Source organism: Oreochromis aureus, linkage group 3, assembly GCF_013358895.1.
Source record: "Oreochromis aureus strain Israel breed Guangdong linkage group 3, ZZ_aureus, whole genome shotgun sequence".
Classification (NCBI taxonomy): Eukaryota; Metazoa; Chordata; class Actinopteri; order Cichliformes; family Cichlidae; genus Oreochromis; species Oreochromis aureus.
Genome location: NC_052944.1, coordinates 37,466,874 through 37,490,283, shown reverse-complemented (window position 1 = coordinate 37,490,283; position 23,410 = coordinate 37,466,874). Strand labels below are relative to the sequence as shown.

Below are 23,410 nucleotides of genomic sequence, written 5' to 3'. Positions count from 1 at the left end.
TTTCAGGGACAAAAAGGTGATCGTGGATTCCCGGGTCCACCAGGGGAGGTGAATGAGAATTTATATTTCATTATTTGTGGAATATTTGTCTTACACTTGAACTCTTAGCACCATTTCATTGTCTACTTACATAAATACAATGCTGTGCAAATATCCCAAACCATCCTTCATTTCTTTGTAGTTTGCTTCAAAAATATAAAGAAATTAACCATTTTTCCTTGGACATTGGAGGCTTATTCACTTATTTGTAGTTCATTTTGAAAAGTGCCACCAGACTTTGATCCACTGATTCATTGTTAGTGAGCCCAAGCACACTGTCAGTGCAGTAAAAGCATAGCTGTCAGAGTCTGCTGCGTGGCAGGCAAGACAAGGACCCAAACGCATGATCACAGGACACAGGAGTGGAATAGAAAATAGGGATGAACGATATGAGGAAAAATCTAATATCAGAATATTTTTTGGCTATATCGGTATACATGATATGTCTTGAGCCCCAACGCTCCCAGTATTGGGGGCAAAAGGGATGAGACCTCTGAATTTCACCTGAAGTTCATATAAACCATCTCTACAACCACTAAACAAAATGAAAATGACAAAACAATTAAAAGAGCAGTTACATAGTTTCACAAAACGTGCCTAAACACAAACAAGAATCCATGAGGTCACTCAGCTTCATGTAACCAAACTACGACCAAAATTCACTGAACCAGCCGCAAAAGAAGACCGAAAATATGCTGCTTGGTGTGTTAGGAGACGTTTGCATGTGGAGTTTAAGATGGTCTTAATTTTGCAGTGGATGACTTTTCAGCTGGTGGAATAAATAAATAAGTACTGCCACCTATTGGGCAATGGTTTTACAACATGTTTTGCAGATTACTGCATTTTGTTCGAGATCCTCCTTGTGAAATCCAAACGACAGCGAGGCTGAATCTCCGGGGTTAGTGATGCATTCGCAGCGTGTGGGAGAAAAAAAAACTCACAGTGAATTACGTGCAGACAGCTTAATATTTCGATTTTAGGTTGAATAACGCAATACCGATTCATTAAATCCTGAATTGATTTTTAAATATAAATGTATTTTGCCCGAAACTTCAGAATCTCAGGTTAAAGCTTTCATTTCAACAACCACCAAACAGCTAAAACAGTAAATGAGAGCAGGTAAACGGATTCCACAAAGACATAAAGACAAAGTGCAGACCCGACGCATCAGAATCAGTGAGATGTTTCTCACCCAATGACATGCCGTCGGGGCTGAAAGCCGACATCTCACAGATTCTGATGCTGCAGGTTTTGTCATCCACGGGGCGATCGTGGGCTCAAGAGTTGGGAGTTCGCCTTGTAATTGGAAGGTTGCTGGTTCGAGCCCCGGCTCGGACAGTCTCGGTCGTTGTGTCCTTGGGCAAGACACTTCACCCGTTGCCTACTGGTGGTGGTCAGAGGGCCCGGTGGCACCAGTGTTCGGCAGCCTCGCCTCTGTCAGTGCGCCCCAGGGTGGCTGTGGCTACAACGTAGCTTGCCATCACCAGTGTGTGAATGTGTGTGTGAATGGGTGAATGACTGGATATGTAAAGTGCTTTTGGGGTCCTTAGGGACTAGAAAAGCGCTATATAAATACAGGCCATTTACCATTTGTCACTCTCCAACCAAAATTAACTGAGCTAGCAGCAAAAGAAGATCAAAAATAAGCTTCACATTTGATAAACATCGTCATGAATTCCCTCTTGCTTGTGCTTGTGCTTACTTGTGTACTTCAAGAATAGTTTCCCATCTCAAATCTCTATTTTCTGCATTATTTGCTTGCTTGTTATGCACCAGTCTACTGTTGTTTACAGTGCTTTCAGCCACTGTTTTTTTTTTTTTTTTTTTAATTACCGGCAAAAAGAAAAGCTCATTTCTACTGTTCAATACCGAAAACATTTAAACTGTGTGTGTGTGTGTGTGTGTGTGTAATACGAATCATCCACTCCCAATGGAAAATGAACCATTAAGGATGACTATTCAGTATACAAAGTCCACTAGTCCTGCTAGTGGACTTTGTAATTTTGAGACTCTGTAATTTTGAGACTTTTTGACATTTTTAAAAACACAGCTTAAAATAAGGAAGTGTTTTAAAAAGAGGAAAAAAAGAGGAAAATTTCCATAAGGAGGTAATATTTATCATAGTCTTTGATTTAGGTCAAATAGTCTGTTGTTGTACTTTATATTTATTCTGTTGTATTTTTTTAAAATATTTTATTTTAAAAATTATATTACAAAAAAACATTTGAGGATATTTGCAAAGTTTTGTATAGTTTAGTCAGTGTGAGTCTTGTGAATTTAGTTAAATCTTTTTAACATCCCATCAGGTGATTGGCGGGCCAATAGGGAATCAGGTGGGGCCTAAAGGTGAGCCTGGCTTACCTGGAACACCTGGACTCAAAGGAGACAGAGGAGTACAAGGTGAGCTGAAAACACACAGGCACATAACAAGCATAGTTATTATTATTTGCATTCAAATTAGTTTTAAAGCTAGTTTATACCGGGTACCAAATTTAAGTTCAAAAACAGACATTATAGATGAGATGGTGCAACCTAAATGCACTGGTGTAGGTCTAGAATAACAGATTAAAAATACAATAATACATTTAGGGTAAAGGTTTGAATAATTTTATTAATTTAGGGTTATTGAAAAGGAAATAAAGGGATAGAATTATTAATTATGTAAATTAGTTAATGGCTCTTCTTTGCTTTTGGCTTTTGGCTGGACAAGACCATTTTTTGAGATTTATTTTTTGATTATCTTTTGGAAAATCAAAAAAACAAATAACACTGAAATGTCAACCTCCTTTCTCCAGGTTTCACAGGACCTCCAGGAGAACCGGGACTCCCAGGAACCGGTAGTGGGGGTTTTCCTGGACCTCAAGGTTTCCCAGGAGAGAGAGGTCAGAAGGGAGAGACAGGCCCTCCAGGAATCTTTCTGCCAGGCCCCCCAGGTCGTGCAGGGTCTCCTGGACCCCCTGGTCCGCCAGGGCCCAGTGGACTTCCAGGCACTTCCTCAGGTCAAACCTGCATACCAGGACTTCCTGGGGTTCCTGGTGCACAAGGAGAAAGAGGTTTCCCTGGAGAGATAGGACAGAAAGGTGGGAAAATGTCTAAGATAGAATCAAAATAAATAACTACTGTCAGATTGCTGAAATATCACCAAATCTCCCCAAAAAAGTGCATAAGATGGTCTCCCCCTGCAGCCTTTTGCAGATAAAAGTGACATTAATGATCTGATTGTGTTTTTAGGTGAGAAAGGTGAAACCTGTGTGAACTGCGTAGGAAGCGTCAATCCCATCCCTGGACCTCAAGGACCTCCAGGACCGCCTGGATTTCCTGGTAAGACCCCTTTTGTTTCCGTCAAATGATATTAACAAGCTTTCCTGAATCCACAGTAGCAGATTAAAATTGCTTAGTGGTCCTTCAGTAGTGACATTAAATGTGACAATAAAGACACTGAAGTTTAGTACACCTCAGGACAGACGTATTTATGGTCCTTCTCTTTTTCTTCATCAGGACCTCCTGGCACCCAAGGTTTCAAGGGAGACAGAGGTTTTCCAGGAACACCTGGCTCTATTGGCCCCAGCGTGAGTATATCTTACTTTTTCTTTCCAAAAGTGTTAATTATCATTGTGGAACTGATATAATTAATGTGTTGCTTACGATTTCTTTCATCAGAAAAATAAGATTTCTTAATGAATTCCATTATTTCTTTGGTATTCTTTGATTTAATTTAATTTAATTTAATATCTCTGTTTGACTTCCCTGTCCCTGGCTCTTGCTTCTTTCCCAAAAAATTGATTCTGTTCATCTGGACGTAGCGTTTTAAGTTTTTCCCACTGAAAAGGCTACGTCAGGGTGAACAGAATCAATTTTGGGGATTTCCTTACCTGGATGATTGAGCATTCATCAAGACATCTTGCTTCTTTCCTTTTCAGGGTCCTCCTGGTCCTCAAGGTCCTCCCGGCCTCAATGGAGAGAAGGGAGATCCAGGTGATCCCATCAGAGTTAATGGTTTGAGGGGAGAGAAGGGTGACACTGGCTTCCCTGGACCACCTGGTCTGCCCGGTCTGGAAGGGACGCCTGGTCGTGACGGAGCCCCTGGGCCTCCTGGGCCTAAAGGAGCTCCTGTGAGTGACTTCCACTCAGTCTGCTTATTATTTATCTGAATTAACCTAAACCCCTCTAACCCCAACTAATGTATTTGCAACCGTGACAGGGCTCGTTGTTGGTGAAAGGAGAACGAGGCCTCCCCGGTGAGCCAGGTTTCCCCGGTAATCCAGGAGACAGGGGTCCCCCTGGTCTTCCTGGCTTTGGAAATCCAGGACCTCGTGGAGAGAAAGGTATCCAGGGTGTCTCAGGAAGACCGGGATCTGCTGGTGCACCAGGTAAAAAGAATCATTTTACATTTATCCTTATATATATAGATAGATATTCAATGAGAGCCATTGTGATGAAATACAAGTTAGTCATTCATAATAAAATAAACAAAATCACCTGATGTGTTGTACTGTAGCATATCCAGGGAGCGATTATTATAGGCCCTCAAAGTTCATGTAAATAGATTTTGAGTCTAAATTGTGTTCTTGGTACATTTTTGGGACATTTCCAGGTTTTTCATTTTAATGTCTACGTGTGTAGTAGCAGAAACAGCCCCCCCCCCCCTTCTGATAATTCACCAAAGAAAACTTCAAATGTACATTTTACTCCAAAAGTACATCTACTCCCAGCGCAGATCCATCTATGCGAGGTTGTTTGTAACTACATGATGTAGTACTTGCTGGACAAATCTTTGTTGGCGAGAACACTTGCAAAATGTTTCTTGGCGTTGGTCACCGGGTTTGCACACATCTCAGGTCCACCCTCTTTACAGAAACGCATTACAAATCCTTTAGCTCTCTTGGCTGCCACTTGGTAATGTGAACTGTCGGCTCCTTTCACAGAGTTGAAGGAGCTTGGAAAGAAAAGCATCTGGACGCTTTTCTTTCCAAGCTCCTTAGACTACGATGACCTGGATGACTGAGAACCTTCACAGACTTTCTATAGGACTGAGTTTTAGAGACTAGCTAGGTCACTTAGTGACCTTAATGTGCTTCTTCTTTAGCCACCACTTTGTTGCCTTGTGAGTACTTTTTGGGTCACTCTCACGCTGGAAGACGCATCTTTAGTTTAGTGACAGAGGGAAAGACTTTCTCGTACAAGTTCATGGCCCAGTCCATTGGTCTCTCAGTGCAGCGAAGTCGTTCTGTGCCCTTAGCAGAAAAACAGCTCTAGCACTGTCAGACATGGTGGCTCAAGTTGATGCCAAATATTTTGATTTTGGGTTCATCTGACCACAGCACTTTCTTCCAAGCCTTCTCTGACTCATTTAGATGTTCACTGGCAAACCTAAGACAGGCCTGTACATCTAAGACCTTGTGGGTCTCCCTGCTCAAGAATTTCAACCCATTACAGCATAGTGTGTTACCCGTGGTGTTTTTGGTGATGGTGGTCCCAACTGCCTTCAGATCATTAACAAGCTCCTCCTGTCCTGTAATCAATCACCTTTCTTACAATAATCCTTACCCCTTGTGTTGAGCTCCAGACTGAGATTGATTTCCTCCATTTCCACATAATCACCAACAATTAATATAACACTTAAACTTTAGCCCATTCGTCCTTTGATGGTCGTTTCGTCTTGCCCATGGTGATGGAAAGGTCAGAATAGAAAATTTCGATTCTGTAGACAGGTGCGCTTTATACACATAATAAGCTCAGATCAGATGTTATTATTGACCGTAATCTGTGTGCACATGGGCACACACCCAACCATAGGAGCCAGAATTCTGTTTGACTTCTACGAGGATCAAATACTTATCTCCCCCACTGTACCTTACCTTCTTAGACCAGTGCTGTGTCTCACAACACAGCAAAGCATATTATGTGTTGATCTAATTTATATTTTCACATTCTTTATCTCTGAGGTTCTATCTATCATTTTTAAAACCCAGTATATTGTCAAGCTATAGCCTGAGTTGGAGTGTACTGACAAGTTCATTGCATCAAAACTTTTTTTTTCCACATCTTGCACAAAATCTCCTACAGAGGTGTTGATACTGAACTTTGAAAATGATTTTACGTAAGTTAACATAAGGAAAGCATTGCAAAATAGAATGGACACTGATTTTTCCCACAGGCTATTTGACATCCATTTGATGTCCAATTTTCCTGCTGTCTGCTCACTGAAAGCATCCAACCTTTTATCTTTGCATTTTGTCATCATGAAGGAACTAAGGGTGAACCTGGTCAGACAACGACAGAGAAAGGGGCCAAAGGAGAAAGAGGTCGGGATGGCGAGCCTGGGCAGCCTGGTTCACCAGGTACACGAGTCACTATTTTGTCGTAAAATAACATACTTTCCATTTACGGTATCTAAAGTAACATACATGCTGCCCGATTGCCTAATTTGGTCTTTTCCCTTTGTCAGGTGTACCAGGTCAGCCTGGACAGCCTGGTTTTCCTGGTTTACCGGGAGCGAAGGGTGAACCCGGAATCCCAGGCATTGGACTGCCAGGACCTCCAGGACCAAAAGGCAAAGATAGCAATAAACAGTTCTCTATCTGTCTTTCTTTGCTCTTTCTACCTCTGTTTTTTTGTCTTCCTTTGTCCACTCCTATTTACATTGCCTTCTCTTTAACAACTTTAACAACGTCCTTACATACCCCACTCTCTGCTTTTTGTATCATTGTTACCTTCTTCATCTCACACTCACTTCTTTCCTCCTCCAGGATTCCCAGGTGTTGCCGGGCAGCCAGGAGCCCCTGGAGGACCAGGAAGACCAGGAATAGATGGACGTCCCGGTGAGCCGGGATTTCCTGGACCAAAGGTGCGTGTACATATATATTTTAATATATTTAATAGATAATTGTGAATACCAATTTTACTAACATTATTTAACTGTAGAAGGTTAAAATAACAAGGCTAAAATAATTCTTACAATTAGAAAATGACTTATATGATTATGTTTTCTTATATTAAGCAATTTTCTCTAGGCAACACATTTCCCCATGAACCTTTAGAACCTGAAAGAAAATTCAACTGAACACATTTTTGTGATGACTATAGCTCATTTCTTATTAATAGCTTTCATTAAATGCCTCTTGTTCTGTCCTAAACTGTACTGTTTGTCCCTCCCTTTGTGCCTGACATTCTTTTTGGTTATGTATGTGACAGGGTGAACCTGGTGTTGGACGTCCTGGTCCTCCTGGTTTAGTAGGAGCACCAGGACCTAAAGGTTCCACTGGACCTAAGGGAGATCCCGGTTTCCCTGGTAGCCCTGGTTTGTCAGGACGGCCTGGAGCTGATGGAGTTCCAGGATTCAAAGGTACTCTTTCAATTGTGTGATTATTTTAGAACAAAATGACGCCAAGCCAGAACTTTGAGCCGACACATTATCCTCTGCCTGTGCAGGTGAGCCTGGTACACCTGGTACACCTGGACCTCGTGGCCCCCCTGGAACCCCCTCTTATGGCGGAACAGGCCCACCGGGTCTCCCAGGACCTCAAGGCCCGATGGGACCACCAGGTAAGTCACATAAGGTTTGACTGTAAAGAGAAAACTCAGCATTACAGAATATCCATACTGCCGTCTAATGGTGTCTTGGTCGAGGGGGCGGCAGTTTAAGCTGTTAGACATAATCTGATCTATATGGCTCTGTCTCTGGGCTCTCCTGCTAGTAGGATATGCAGGAGACACCTCACCCAGGTGGCTTTTAGTAGTTATCCCAGGCAGATGCCAAGAGCGGGAACATTGCTCAACCCTATTTCTATAATTTGGCTACTTCATTTTCAGGCTCAGCTCTGTAAACCGGACGTCACATTGGTCTATCTGTCAGTCTTTAGCTCAGAGTTTCCTCCACTCTTGAACATAACCCAGAATTCTTAAACCCCTTTACTTGGAGCAGTAACTCACTGCCAGCCAGAAGTAAGGAGTCTACTGTACAGCTGAGGTTCTACATGGCCTCAGACTTGAAAACAATAATTTTCATCCTAGCCACTATATTTGGCTACAAATCACTCTGGTGCAAGATGGAGTTCACTGATTGGTGGTGTTTCTGAAGCCACAGAATCGGAAACACTCTGCTCATTGGCTGTGCCTAGAGGATCCAACATTCTCCAGTCTGGAGAACGTTGGACTGTAAGTCTGACTTACAATATGACCCAAACCCTGACTATTAGAACAAAGGGACTGACTAGCTTGCAACACTGGGCCCCAATACTTTATTTTTCCAAAATGCTTCCCACAGGACACGGTTAGGGGTGTGGTCATATACCCAAAAGCACACATAGAGCAAACTCTATGTATATAAACCCTGGAGCTGAACCACTCCTTCCTACTTTGCCAATCCAGAAGCACTGTTTCCAATATTGCAGAAGTGGGAACCAGGACAACCCCTCAAAATCTTGACCGCCCAGGGGAGTGGAGAGTAAAAATGTTTGCCTTCAAATTATTGTTAACCTGACAGTTCAAATGTTGTTCCTAAAGAAAAAGAGGACAGTCATAATAATCATCTTTACAGGGCTGCCAGGATCAGATGGCCCAAAAGGAGACCCTGGCCCTCCAGGTCTAGACATCCCAGGCCCACCAGGAGACCCAGGAGCTCCAGGTTTTCAAGGTCCTCCAGGTCCAATTGGAACGCCAGGACCACCTGGAGGACCTGGCCGCGATGGTTTGCCTGGCTTGCCAGGTAAGCTGTCACTCTTCTATCATCGAAATATGGCTGTAAATTAATAACATTAGCTATATTGGTATCTTGAAAAGCAACAAAAAGCATTATCTGTCACAAGTTGATAAAGCAAAGGACAAAAAACTGTCATTATGACACTATGCAGTCGATCATTTAGAGCATTTACTAACTACAAAAAGACTGGCTGAATGTCTGCATGACTAAGTATAAAGCAGCTTATAGGCTAGCTAATTGTTGTTAGCTCACAAAGTTATCAGGAAATCTAAATCTGCCACCAAAAAAGTTAATAAGGTACCAATTAGAAATAGTTGACTAAATGATAATAGACATTTTTATGTGTTTTGTATGTAATTAAATATTTACTTTTTTGGTTTATTGATTATTCTAACTTTGTCTCCTCTGTAATGCCTGCCTGGCTGCAGGTCAGAAAGGAGACATGGGTCCCATTGGACCTCCAGGACCTTCTGGAGGACCGGGAACCCCAGGAGGACCCGGTGCTCCTGGATTTAAAGGTACTGACACACTCCATACTTACCACAAAAATCATGTATGATAACACTTATTGTTATAAATTGACATATGCAGCACGCATTCAGCATGCATCATCAGTACAGCATCATCAAAATATCTCCAGAATGATAATTTTTCCTACAGCAAAAAATCTCTTTAAAACCCTGGGATCTGGTTGCATAAGCTATGAGAAATAATATAACAGCTACTCATGAAACAACCTGCCTGATGCATCTCCGTAGGTGATCCAGGATTTCCAGGTAGAGACGGTGCACCAGGTACTCCTGGTACTAAAGGAGAGAGGGGAGACATGGGCCTCCAGGGACCGCCAGGACCCAGTGTTCCATCGCAGCTCTTAAAGGGACAAAAAGGAGATCCTGGACCTTCAGGTAGAGATGAAAACATTTTCACTGCCCTCAAATAGTAAAAGGATTGCCTTTAATCTTACATATCGGTTTTCTACAGGTGGAACAGGTTTTCCAGGTCCAAAAGGTGCTACTGGTCTCCCTGGTGACCCTGGGCTTCCAGGAACAGACGGCAGTCCTGGCCGCCCTGGACCTCCAGGTATGAATTCACCCCTAATGCATACATACTAAGTACATACATAAATACAGACAGAAACAGATTTTTAACATGCTATTTAATTTTTTTGCAGGTCCTAAAGGAGATCCTGGTCGCCAAGGAGGTCCAGGTATTCCTGGGTCTCCAGGACCTAAAGGCCAAATGGGAGACATGGGAATCCCAGGTGCTTTTTATCAAAACTTTGGTCCTTATTGCTGTATGTGTTAGTAATTAAAGGCCAGGGTTGTGTGTTGAAATATGCCTATACAAATGAATATCCTTCAGGTCTACACCTTGTTTATTAAATGTTGTAACTTGCTATAGAGCAAGGGACTTAAACCGGCATTCTTTCTAATTGCCAGCAGGAGATGACTTGTTTGGCAGCTAAGTTTAATTTAATTGAAGTCTTAATAAAATGTGCTTGCTTATCACTTGATTTAATAACTCAGTAAATATTTCCTAGTAAATTTATAATTAAAACAATTTTTTGATATACCATGATGATCATTTTTATTTGATTTTTTTAACTATCATTTCATGTAGAGGACATAAATGTAAAATAATGAAACGGGGTATTTTTTTTTTTTTACAGTGTTTACATAGTGTCCTTGTATTATTAGTCCCTCTTTCATATACTCTGGCTTTCAAAGCAAGATGGTGGTGCCCAAAGTTCTGAAAACCTATATTGGTTGCCCACTGTACAAGCCGTGAGACCAGTTTTCCCGTGCTTCACTCGCGTAGGTCAGTTTGAAGAAGAAAAGAACTCCACGGGACTCCGTTGTAAAAAGATGTAACAAAAATTTATTCCACAGTTTGCATCTTACAGGAGTGGTCAGGTTTAACTTCAAAACTTCCTCAACAAAATAACCTACTACGGTAGGAAAACCGTGTGGCTCTGTTCTGCCGTGCTGCCGCGTATAGCTTATACCGTATTAACTCTTTTTCTCTCTCCCCCCTCCTGCACCGCATGCGCTAATTTGCATACAGCTGTGAAGCCCGGATTTTACTATAAACACGAGTCCTTAAGGCACATGTATTCATGGTACTACGTAACTAAACCAACACAGCAATAAAATAATTTTAGTTCCACCATAAACATGCATTTACTTCCTGAATTATTAATTACACAAGCAAGCTTAACAACAGCGAAATATAACTACTACAACATATGAACTATCTTAACTTGGCTCCCACATACCGGCCCCTAATTGTGACTCCATTACACAATTACCAAATTAAACTTGTGGAGCCAAAGTACACAAACTTCAGTCTCTGCAGTTGATTACGTCAGTCCGATTCCTGCAGAAGGCAAATCTTCGTAATGGGCCTTTCCAGTACACTCGTTTTGGTTTTGATCCTAACCTGCCGCACCATTCCTGCCTTGTCCGAGATGGTATGGATTACTTTCCCTGTAATCCAAGAGTTGCGTGGGGCTGTATCGTCAACAATAAGCACAATGTCTCCAACCAAAAAGTTGCGAGATGGCCACCTTTGCCTCTCTTGAAGCTGCGGCAAATATTCCCTTGCCCATCGTTTCCAGAATATTTCCGACATGTATTGCACTTGCTTCCATCTTCTTCTTGCGTAGAGATCTTGCCTGTCGAACAGTCCGGGAGGAAGAGATGGTTTATTCCTGAGCAGCAACAGGTGATTGGGAGTGAGTACTTCCAGATCGTTTGGATCGCTGGATGCTTTGGTTATTGGCCGACTATTAATAATGGCCTCTGCCTCACACAGAAGTGTATCCAGTGTCTGCAGCCTCAAGGTAACGTTAAGGATTTTCTTCACTGACTTGATTAATCTCTCCCAGACCCCTCCATGATGGGGTCCTGAGGGAGGGTTGAATGTCCACTGAATGCCTTGTTGTTTTAGGTGGTCTTCAATTTTGGACACATTCCATTCAGCAATGGCTCTTTTAAGTTCACGCTCTGCACCAATGAAGTTAGTTCCATTGTCAGAACGAAGGACCTTTACCTGACCTCGTCTGGCTATAAAGCGACGGAGAGCATGGATGAAGGAATCTGTGTCCATCGAGGCTGCCATCTCCAAGTGTATCGCACGAGTAGTTAGGCAGGTGAAGATGACTCCATACCTCTTCACCGTACTTCGACCACGTTTGATCTCGTACGGACCAAAGTAGTCCACTCCGCAGTTAGTAAATGGAGGGTCATCTGGCAGAACTCTGTCACGGGGTAGGTCGGCCATCTGCTGCTGTCCTGCAACTCCATGCGCACGCCGGCAGGCAATACACCTAGCGAGTAATTTTCTTACTGCAGAGTTGGCACCGGGTACCCAAAATTTTGTTCTCAACTTGGAGATAACATGATTGCGACCACAATGAGCCAAGTTCTCATGTATTTCTCTAAGGATAAGCTTTGTGATGTGAAGATCCTTGTTCAGGATTGCTGGCCGCTTAGACTCCTCGGGTAGAGCCGCTCTGCTGAGTCGCCCTCCGACCCTGAGGATGCCTTGTTCAAGCACTGGACTCAGTTTGAAAAGACTACTAGTCCTCTTTACCCCTTGACCTTTAGAAAGCGCGGTGATCTCTTTGGGAAATGTCTTCCTTTGACAGTAGCGAATGATTGCTTCTTCAGCCTTGGCAAGGTTCTCCACAGCTAGCTTATTGGTGTCCCCTTGAAACAGGCTATCCTTGAAACCTTTCATATCCCTCTCGACTACAGGTTGAGCTTTAACAGAACTCAACTCCTTCCTTTTGCGACACAGTTGCAGCAGAATGCTCTTGACTTTAAGCATCCATGCCACTGCTCTTTTAAGCTTAAACCAGGATGAGAAGTACTGCAGGAACTCCAGCACTACATCTTCACATTCCTTGATTGTACTAGCACACACCAGGTTACCCTTTACCTCTGGGTCATCTATAGTCAGGCCTTCAGCTGGGTGCACCTCTTCTGGCCACTCTTCCATGGGTTTGGTGAGAAAGTCCGCCCCTGTAACCATGTGTGGGACTGCATGAAGCTCTCTGCTTGGAGCCCCCTAGACGCAAAGTCGGCAGGATTCAGTGAGGTGCTGATATACCTCCATTGCTCTGGACTGGAGCATTTCAAGATTGCATCCACACGGTTAGCAACAAAGGTACGGAATCTACTTGTTTGATTGCTGATATACTTGAGTACCGTGGTACTGTCTGACCAAAATACAGATGGTTGGAGTGGAAGCTGCAATTCAGATGCCAGAACCCTGTCCATGCGTGCTGCCATTGTTGCTGCAGTAAGTTCCATGCGGGGAACTGTAATGGGCTTAAGTGGGGCCACTCTTGCCTTTCCCAACATGAATGCGCAGTAGACTTCGTTACGGCTGTTCCTCTGTAGCAAGTAGCTTACTGTACCGTAGCCCTCTTCACTGGCATCAGCAAAGTGTTGCAGCTGATTGTATACTGACTCTCCAAAGCCCACAGGTTTAAAGCATCTTGGAACGCTTATGTTCTCTAGCTGGTGGAGCTGGGTCTTCCACTTGAGCCACCTGTGAGCTAGGTCCGCAGGTATGATGACATCCCAGCCAACCTTTCTCCTGCAAAGCTCTTGCAGAATCTTCTTCGCTTGAAGCGTGACCGGTGACAAGATACCCAGTGGGTCGTAGACAGAACTCACAATGGACAAGAGGTTCCTCCGAGTGGGTGCCCTGTCCGGCATTACAATCTTGAACCTGAAGCTGTCAGATTGAATACACCACTGGACTCCCAGCGCTCTCTCAATGGGAAGTGTGTCCTGATCCAGATCGAAATCTTTAACCTCTGATGCCCTTTCTTCTTCTGGAATAGCAGACAGAACTGCTCTGCTATTGCTTATCCATTTTGTGAGCCTGAATCCACCCCTCTGACATACAGCTCTAAGAGTGTGGTATAACTGTATGGCTTCCTCTTCTGAGCTCACAGCCTTCAAACAGTCGTCCACATAGAAGTTGTGCAGCACTGTGTCGACCGCTTGGCTGTTGGCTGGATCTCGGTTGTCTTCAGCACATTTGCGCAAGAGAGCAAAGCTGGCGCAGCTTGGTGATTTGTTGCACCGAAAATGTGAACCACCATCTTGTACTCCACCATTTTCTGAGTAATGTCACCAGATGTCCACCACAGGAACCGAAGAAGGTCAGAATCTTCATCAGGCACCTTTACTTGGTGGAACATTGCTTCCACATCTGCCATGATGGCCACTTCTTCTTGTCTGAATCGGATAATTACCCCAAGAAGGGTACTGGTCAGATTTAGTCCTTGTAACAGTTGATCATTTAAGGTGGTGCCTTTATACGATGCTCCACAGTCAAAGACCACTCGAAGCTTGTGTTTCTTGGGATGGTAAACTCCGTGGTGCGGTAGGTACCAAACCTTTCCATCGTCACGACCAAGGTCCTTTTCCGGCACTTTCACTGCGTAACCTTTGGTTATGATGTTACTCATGAAAGTCGAGTATTCTGTGTGGAATGGAGTATTCCTCTCCAACTTCCGCTTTAGGTGTAAGGCACGTTGCTCAGCCACTTTGCGGTTGTTGGGCATCTTAATGCGCTTGTTCCGCAACGGCAGAGCGATGCTGTAATGTCCGTCCACAATAGTAGCTGACTCTGTCGCTATCTCCAGAAACTGCAAATCCTCTCTTGACATTTCTTGCTTCTCGTTTCTTTCACACTCAGGAAGTCACTTTTAAACTGCTGGTCCCAGAGTTCGTCCAACTTGCTAACTGATATACGGTTTGCTGCAACCTGAATCAGTCCGCATGCTGCCCTTTGAGAACTGCTTCCTTGGAGGGGTTCGCTGATGGTCCAACCGAGCCTTGTCTTCATGGCATATGGACCGCCATTCTCGCTGGCTATAACTTGCCACGGTTCGACAGCTTTAGGCGCATTAGCCCCGATTAGCAGTCCAATCTTTGCTTCAATCCTAGGTATAGACACCTGCTGAAGGTAGGTCCACCTGTTCACGTAGTCTTGAGAAGGAGCATTGTCGGCAGAAGCAGGAATGTCACTGTGACTGTACATTTCTGGCAACTCAAAGAAGTCGTCACTGTCTAAGCTGCTTATTTCCAACCCAGACACAATGTGGCTACTGACGACCTTTTCTTCTCCCATCGTTTTCAGCAAAATGTTTGTCTTCCTGCCAGTCAAGTTAAGCTCATGCATTAACTCTTCAGTACAAAAGCAGGCAGTACTGCCAGGGTCCAGAAAAGCATAAGTGTGTGTCACCTTTTGTCCTCTTTTAGGTTTCACTTGGACTGGAACTATTGCCAAGATGTGCTCTGTTTTCTCTGCATCGTGAGCAGGTGCTTCCATTTCAACAAATCCATTCACGATTGACTCTGTTTGGTCTTCTCTTTCTGATGATTCCGCTTCAGGAGCTGCCCTTTGCTTGTAGCATTGGGCTTAGTCTTCATGTGTAACACTGTGGGGTGCAGTTGCGCACAAACCTGACAACTTGCCTTTTCTTTGCACGAACTACTCATGTGTCCCTGCTTAAGACAGCTGAAGCATAGTCCTTTAGTTCGCATGAAATCAATCTTTTCCTTATGAAGTGACTCCCTCATCCTCTTGCACTGCTCCATGGTGTGCTCTTCACCACGACAGAAGAGACAGGGTTTGGAAAATGCACACACCTGATTTCCGCTGACCTTGTTCCTTTCTTTAGAGGGTACGTCCTGTGTAGTGGTGATAGTTGCAGCTGTGGTGAATCCTTTCCTGATTCCACTTCTCCTTTGCAACCTCTCATCCACTTGCCCTCTAACTTGGACCTTTAAGGTGCTGTCCTTTATATCGCCGAACAATGGATGCAAAACTTCTTTGGCCTGCTTATTGACAAACTCCGCCAGATCTGCAAACTTGACTCTGCGTTTTCCTTGTCTAGGACCCCACAAGCAAATGTTCTCCACCTTTCTCTCAGCTTGTACGGAAGCTTGGAAACGATAGCACGCATGTTGGCCGTGTTATCCAACTCCTCCATGTACTCCACATCCATCATTGCATTATGACATCCAGTAAGGTAGAGGACGAAAGCGTGAAGAGCCTCTCCATCGTCTGACTTGATGGTTGGCCAGTTAAGAGCCTTGTGAATGTATGCCACTGATATCTTGTAGGCATTACCAAAGTGCTCTTCCAACAGTCTCTTAGCCGTTTGATATCCTTGTGTAGGTTCCATATGAAGACAACTCCGTATCAATTCTCGTGGTTGCCCACTTGTGTACTGTTCCATGTAGTACAATCGATCCTTGTCGCTCTCTCTGTTCTATCCTCCACACCATGTTCAAATGCTCGCATGAACAGCCGATACTCAATGGGTCCCCTTTAAACACAGAAATGTTCTCTGGGGGCAACGTAGCTAACTTCTGCTGCTTAGTTAGCACTTCACCACATCCTGTAAAGCACTTGGTGTCTGTGGTAGCTGGGAGGTAACAGTGTGTGCTTGCTGTGCATTTTGGAGAATGTTCTTCTTCTGTGCTTGTCTTTCTCGCGGGGGAAGGACTATTTGACTTCTGTGAAGTAAATAAATTTCCAACTCTATGCGATGCCACGTAGGAGTTCATTCCATCCCGAGTGGATACGCCGACTGGATGCCTTGGATGCACGACTTTCATATTCGATAAGATCTTGATCTTTGCCTCATTTGCTGCAAGAGCTGTTTGTATTTCTAACTCCTCCTTTTCAGCTTGGAGCTTAGCCTCCTTTCCTCCAGCAAGCGTTTCTGTCTTAAAGATGATGCCTTAATCAATAGAGTAGCTCGCTCCACCTCTGCCTTCATGCGTGTGGATCTACACCGATGACGATGCACAGGAGCCACGTTCTGAAAATGCCTTATCACTGCGTTTTTGAGACAGATGCATTAGATATGCTGTCAGATGGATTCACATCTTCATTGCATTTTTCAGCCTCCACAGCGCGCATGGCCATTTTGTCAATCCAAGCCGAAGCTGTCTCAGCAAAAGCCTTGAAGGAATCAGCCTTAGGTTCAAACCATTTTCCCTGGTCTTTAGTTAAATCCTCCTCTGGCATTTGCTGGAGTACCTCTTTAACATTTGTGTTCAAATCACAAAACTCTCCAAAACGCTCATTAAAATCCTTCATTAACTGTGTTGCTTCTGCTAGGCTGGCATCACATTCATTTTCCATCAGCTGGCGCACTTGTTTCACTGTGCCTGTTAATTTGGCTAACTTGGCCTTCCGTAAATTAACAACACGTTGCAGCTTTTCCTCCATAGCTTTAGGTGTGATTTTCACCACTCTAGCTTCCATTTCTGCTACAGTGTCTTCTTCTTCTTCTTCGTTCATGGTATTAGTTTCCCGAATAGCAACGACAAAATCCTTATTTTATCATCCAAAAATCATGCAGGTTAGCTACCACACAGCTCACCGCTCTAGCTTCCACAATGACTCAGCACTTTTTCCTCGTGAATTAGCTCCACTTACTCACGCTTTCGTCGCGCTGCAGCAGCTTGGGTTTTTCCTTCTTAGTCGCTTGAATTAATCCACAACAAGCGGGTTTTCCTACAAAATGTACAAGCCGTGAGACCAGTTTTCCGTGCTTCACTCGCGTAGGTCAGTTTGAAGAAGAAAAGAACTCCACGGGACTCCGTTGTAAAAGATGTAACAAAATTTATTCCACAGTTTGCATCTTACAGGAGTGGTCAGGTTTAACTTCAAAACTTCCTCAACAAAATAACCTACTACGGTAGGAAAACTGTGTGGCTCTGTTCTGCCGTGCTGCCGCGTATAGCTTATACCGTATTAACTCTTTTTCTCTCTCCCCCCTCCCGCACCGCATGCGCTAATTTGCATACAGCTGTGAAGCCCGGATTTTACTATAAACACGAGTCCTTAAGGCACATGTATTCATGGTACTACGTAACTAAACCAACACAGCAATAAAATAATTTTAGTTCCACCATAAACATGCATTTACTTCCTGAATTATTAATTACACAAGCAAGCTTAACAACAGCGAAATATAACTACTACAACATATGAACTATCTTAACTTGGCTCCCACACCCACAAACCAATGATGCACCGGTGTGTTGGTTAGTCTTACTAAGGAAGAGAATACCTGATTCTGTATCTTAATGACATTCTTTTTTTTAAACATTTGTTAAACTTCATTTGCAACTTATTCCTTTAATGAACACACAGGACCACCAGGGCAGAAAGGTGTACCAGGAGTGTCGGGTATACCAGGATCCCCAGGACAGCCAGGATCACCTGGTTACCAAGGACCCAAAGGTGAGCCAGGTTCTGCTGGCGTCGGACCGCCTGGACTAACCGGACAAAAGGTGCATAATCCAGCCACTCAGATTTCCTGGTAAAAATTGCAAATATTATTATAAATAATATTTTGGTGCACATTAAAAGTTTGTGTTACATCCTTTGTAGGGTGATCCAGGCCTGCCAGGGTACCCAGGAAATCCAGGACTAAAAGGAAACCCAGGATTACCAGGTCCCCAAGGTGTGACAGGAAGACCAGGCGACAAAGGTGACCCCGGACTCCCAGGATTCCAAGGTAGGTCTGACCATAACAGATGTAGAAAAGAATTCTTTTCTACATCTGTAGAAATTATTCTTAATAGGGATGCAACGATACCAATTTTTTCAAACCGATCCGATACCGATACTTGGATCTGAGTACTTGCCGATACCGAGTACAAAATCCGATACTTCTACCACACACAAGTTAAACTTAACCAGTAGTAAAGAAACGAACCCAGACAACTCTTTAACACAAACGAAACGTTTACTGAACGTAAGGGCAGAGACAAATACTGTACAACACATCCCTTTTTTAAACTCAAATGATATTCCAATTCCTTAACCAAATGAAATACACTGTATAAATGAAATAATTCCCTTTCAAATTATATTAAACAACCCAACTTATGTTATCACCTTTTGGTAAGTTACTCACTAATATACACTCCAAAACACGTTATATAACTCCACTAAACATACAATATTCACACATGGGCCCCACACACGCTCACATTCACACTTGTTGCAGGCCTGTTTGCTGCTCACGCTGGACGATGGAGAAAAATCCTCTTCTCCCCAGTAAGAGCACAAAAGTCTGACTTACAGTTCCGTTGCTCGGTAGGTCGCCGTTCACCAGTCCCACACTAAATCCACTCCCTGCGACCCGATGCTGTCTCTGCTACAGCACGTTAGCCCGTCACTGTCCAGCTCTCCGACAGTCCATAGCGGCTGCCTCCGTGGTGCAGCCAAGCAGTCCGGGCTAGCCTTTAGCCTCGGCGATCGTAGCTGGAAACACAGTTTTCCACGGACGGTGGTGCGACCGTTGAAACAAAAAGTCACTTCACCCACACTCTGTTGCGAAGCTCCCACACGGTTAGCTTTCTAGTTACACACTCTTTTGTGCTAGTTAACCTCAGTAAAACTAGCCGAGTCTCTCACTTTGGTTCAGCTAACCTCGTGCATCTCTCCATGCCGTTCTCTTCTCCTCCTCCATTGCAACAGATACACAGGTCCCGTTTTATGCTACCTTCACGGGCCTCCAGAAAATTAGAACTGAACAATATTTTAACTCCCTTCAGAGTTACATACCATAAAATAATACTTTATGATTAACATAACAGTTTGATTGCTCTAATTACCTGTATTTACCTTGTGACATATTACAGGGCAAATTAAATTCAGGGTACAGTTACATCACATAACTGTGAACACCTTATGTTACCGTGGCGTTCAAGTCCATGGGAATTATGAGTATCTACTCCCAAATTCGGGCTACATTAGTATCGGTTCATGGTATCGGTTAACTTTTACGAGTACGAGTACGCACACATTTTACAGTATCGGCCCCGATACCCGATACCAGTATCGGTATCGGTGCATCCCTAATTCTTAAGAATAAAAAGCTGAAATAAGTTGCTGATATTAAACTGCAAATGCAGCATTTCAGCATTAGCAAGATTATAGAACTTGACTGCATGCTGAAGTGTCAAACCCTAACCCTACTTTAAGTAAATGCAAGTATTTGGAAAAAATGTACTTCTAAAAGTACTTTTATTGCACCATGTTCATTCACTCATGAGCTTCTGTAACATGAATCAAATGGCTGAATTCGTAAACAAATATATATGAATTTTCTCCCCAGATGGTATAATCTTTTTTTCCTTTTGTTTGTTTGTTTGTTCTTTTGTTAGCTTTTTTTTTTTACGGTCCTACCTTTGTAACTTCATGTTTAAATGGAAAAAATAAATAAATATTAAGTATAAAGTTTAAAAAAAAGGCTGAATTGCCACCTCAGCATGCAGTCGAGTTCTATAGAGTCTTGCTGATGAACTACTAATTCTATTCAGGTGTGTTGCAGCAGGGACACATGGAAAAGTTTCAGGACACCGGCCCTCGAGGACTGGAGTTCGAGAACCCGGCAGTATTTTATCTATTAAAGATACAATTACAATTTTTTTTAAGACAATAAGAAAAAACAGCATGAAATAAAAACACAATTAATGGTTCTGGCTGGTAAATCTGGAGAGGGTGAGTTTTTGCCTTCACTGGACCAAAAAAAAGGGAAAAAAGGAGTCGACTTTGAGAATTCAAGGAATTAGAGAAGGAGTCTGTCACGTTACCATTTCAAGCATTTAGAAAAATCATGCCTTGGATGAAAGACTTTGGTCAGTCACATGTATTTTATATCAGAGTGAAGAAGGAATTTTATTGTGATAATCTATTACTAATATTACCTTTATTTTACTAGGAATTCCCTTTGAGATGGCAGTCTCTTTTACAAGTGAGACCTGACCAATATAGTAGCCACACAACTCAAAATATCTCAAAAATGCCACAATTATTCCATGTTCAAGGTGTATATTAAAAAATGCTTTATCGACCTGCCAGATCTCTCTGTACATCAAAAAGCAACCAGTTAGAGGAGCGTAGCTGGTTGCTTTGGTTACTAGAACAGCAGTAAAAGGACGGTTTACCTAGAAAATATACCTGTGCTGTGTTCTTTGAGTGAAACGATAAAGAATGAAATGATGTAAAATGATGAGAAGGTCAGCATCTATGTTCAGATTTCATTGTTGATTGCTGATCTCTGTCAATCATGATCAGTTTTTGTGTTAATGGGACTTCTTTTCATTGAAGCAAAGCTAGGGTCGATCTTCTCTTTCTACTCTCTTGTCAGGTCCTCCTGGTATCCCCGGTCCTAAGGGTGTTGACGGTGTGCCCGGTACCCCAGGTAGCTCAGGAGCTCCAGGTAGACCAGGAGGGCCTGGTCCACAAGGACCGTCTGGTCTACCAGGAGAGAAAGGTCAGGCAGGTCGCGATGGGATTCCAGGACCAGCTGGAGTCAAAGGAGAACCAGGTGAGTCACAGGGGGTCTACAGAAACTGTAATTTTGCGGTACATTCAAAATTTATTTCCTTTGTGTTACTCAAAAATAAATACTTTCATTACTTTTCCCTCCAGGAATTCCAGGTTACGGTGGTCCGGGTCCTGCTGGAAGTCCAGGACTGCCAGGTGAATTACCACCACCTGTAGTGCATATATATTCATACCTGTGTATTCTTTATTGATTTTTTGCTGGTTTTGCAGGTTAGTTACATTTATTTTCTCAGCATTCTCTAATTTGTCTCTCTGTGTGCTAAGGTATCAAGGGAGACACAGGTCCTCCTGGTGTACCCGGCAGCCCTGGTTTTCCTGGCCCTAAAGGAGACCCAGGCTCACCTGGTGGCCCTGGTGAAAACGGTGCCCCTGGCTTTCCTGGGCCTGCTGGGCTGTCTCTGCCAGGCCCTAAAGGTGCCACAGGACCCCCTGGATTACCTGGAAGAGCAGGTAAGGCACTTGCACAGTATTTATCACCACATTTAGTACTAGAATTTGCTGCCTGGTTTTCAGATGATTATTGTATTAATAATAACTATACTGTGCAATCAGTGACCAGAGACAGGATTCTTCCGTTCTTACCCATAAACATAATGTTAACTTTGAAAAATCAGCCTCCCTGCATTTAACTGCATCACAAGACTTGCAGGAAAATGGCTGTACAACCAATTGCCCCATAGGCATCATACAGATTACTTGGTTCTTTGGATATCTCTGCTGAATGATGCTCCACTTCACTGTAAAATTTTAGATTTAAAGGTAAGACATGAAGAACCACTAACCCAATCCTGTAGGTAACCACAGAAAACCAGACAGCAAATGGCAGAATCTCCACTTTAAACGTGAACGCTTCCATCTCCTTGATTTGCATGGGAGATTGTTGCACCTATCAAACAGCCGGTATGAGAACCAACACACCTGTCCGATTATTGTCAACACCACCCTGGTCTCATGAGTAAATGTTAGTGTTCTCCTCCTTCACCTCATCACACACCAATCACTGTTTGCCTCTGGGGTTATGACTACGTCCCGAAAAGTGCATGTGTTTATGCCACATTGTTGTGTCTTCATCATCATCCAAAAATGTTTTTATTCACAAAACAATACGCCCTCATGTCTCCTCACCCCCTTGCCCTCTTCTCTTGGTCTGGTCATTGGCAAAGCTGTAATCCATTCGTCTCTCAACAGCACTGAATCGTGGGTATTTGTGTGTTTGTGAACCATTCTGAAGAAAAGAGAACTTCAAACAAGTGAAGCAGACACAAACCAAAATCTCTGATTCAGTCAAAAATCTGTCATTAAAGATGTTTCGATGACGACAGAAATACTGCTGCTGTAGTAATTCATTTACCCTGTTAGCATAAAGAGCAAAACTCTTCAATTCTGGATAAGAGCTGTCGTTGGTTTGTGTCTGGCTTTGCTGCCATACTTTGGTTTTGTCTCACCAATCAGCCATCTGCATGGACACTGTTCGTCCCGACAAAAGCACACATGCGTGTGTGTGTTTTTACACACTGAGAACAAGTCTCGTACAGTGCTGGAAAGAGTAGACTCTCCTGACAAACCCTTTCAGAAAAACATCCCTGTTTAAAACTATTTCTTCTTCTTTTTTTAAAGATACTTTTTGGTTTAAAAATTATTCTCAAATTCATGGAAGCATCTGTAATAACAGGCAACCGAAACAAATTTGTAGCACTGTGATCTTTCTTTATGTAAAAAAAAGATGAAAGTAGATGTGCAGGTTTTATTTATACTCATCAGCCGCTTTATTAGGTACACCAATTCAACTAATCAGCCGATGGTGGCAACTCAATGCATTTAGCATGTAGACATAGTTGAAAGTTTAAAGTATGCATCAGAATGTGGAAGAAATTTAATTTAAATGACTTTAAATGTGGCATGGTTGTTGGTGCCACACAAGTATTTAAGAAACTGATAATCTTCTGGGGTTTTCCCACACGGCCATCTCCAGGGTTTACTGTTTCACCTGGAAAAGAAAAAATATCACTGGAAATGGTTTGATGTCAAAGGAGGGCCAGGTTGATTTGAGTTGATAGGAAGGAAAAAGTATCTAAATGACCACTTGTTAAAACCAAGGTATGCAGAAGAGCATAACTAAATACACAATAAAAAGAAGACCTTGAAGCAGATGGCCTACAGCAGTAGAAGACCATACTGGGTGACTTCTGTCACATAAGAACAGGAAACCGAGGTTACAGTTCAGCTAGATTCACCAATATTGGATAATAGAAGATCAGAAAA

At 43.1% G+C, this 23,410-nt stretch overlaps 1 protein-coding gene across 3 annotated transcripts in view; it reads left to right on the top strand.

Annotated features, from left to right (window-relative positions):
* col4a5 (collagen, type IV, alpha 5 (Alport syndrome)) overlaps window positions 1–23,410 on the top strand; it is an 86,013-nt gene that overhangs the window by 51,578 nt on the left and 11,025 nt on the right. For all 3 annotated transcript variants that reach the window (XM_039610139.1, XM_039610138.1, XM_039610137.1), the window contains exons 18-39: window positions 7–48; window positions 2,346–2,439; window positions 2,835–3,119; window positions 3,271–3,360; window positions 3,538–3,608; window positions 3,960–4,151; window positions 4,241–4,409; window positions 6,288–6,380; window positions 6,488–6,592; window positions 6,789–6,886; window positions 7,234–7,384; window positions 7,471–7,584; window positions 8,579–8,746; window positions 9,169–9,258; window positions 9,499–9,645; window positions 9,722–9,820; window positions 9,912–10,001; window positions 17,939–18,078; window positions 18,179–18,305; window positions 20,949–21,128; window positions 21,233–21,283; window positions 21,413–21,598. In XM_039610139.1, coding sequence (XP_039466073.1) covers window positions 7–48; window positions 2,346–2,439; window positions 2,835–3,119; window positions 3,271–3,360; window positions 3,538–3,608; window positions 3,960–4,151; window positions 4,241–4,409; window positions 6,288–6,380; window positions 6,488–6,592; window positions 6,789–6,886; window positions 7,234–7,384; window positions 7,471–7,584; window positions 8,579–8,746; window positions 9,169–9,258; window positions 9,499–9,645; window positions 9,722–9,820; window positions 9,912–10,001; window positions 17,939–18,078; window positions 18,179–18,305; window positions 20,949–21,128; window positions 21,233–21,283; window positions 21,413–21,598 — 2,782 coding nt within the window. The remainder of the gene's footprint in view (window positions 1–6; window positions 49–2,345; window positions 2,440–2,834; window positions 3,120–3,270; window positions 3,361–3,537; window positions 3,609–3,959; window positions 4,152–4,240; window positions 4,410–6,287; window positions 6,381–6,487; window positions 6,593–6,788; window positions 6,887–7,233; window positions 7,385–7,470; window positions 7,585–8,578; window positions 8,747–9,168; window positions 9,259–9,498; window positions 9,646–9,721; window positions 9,821–9,911; window positions 10,002–17,938; window positions 18,079–18,178; window positions 18,306–20,948; window positions 21,129–21,232; window positions 21,284–21,412; window positions 21,599–23,410) is intronic.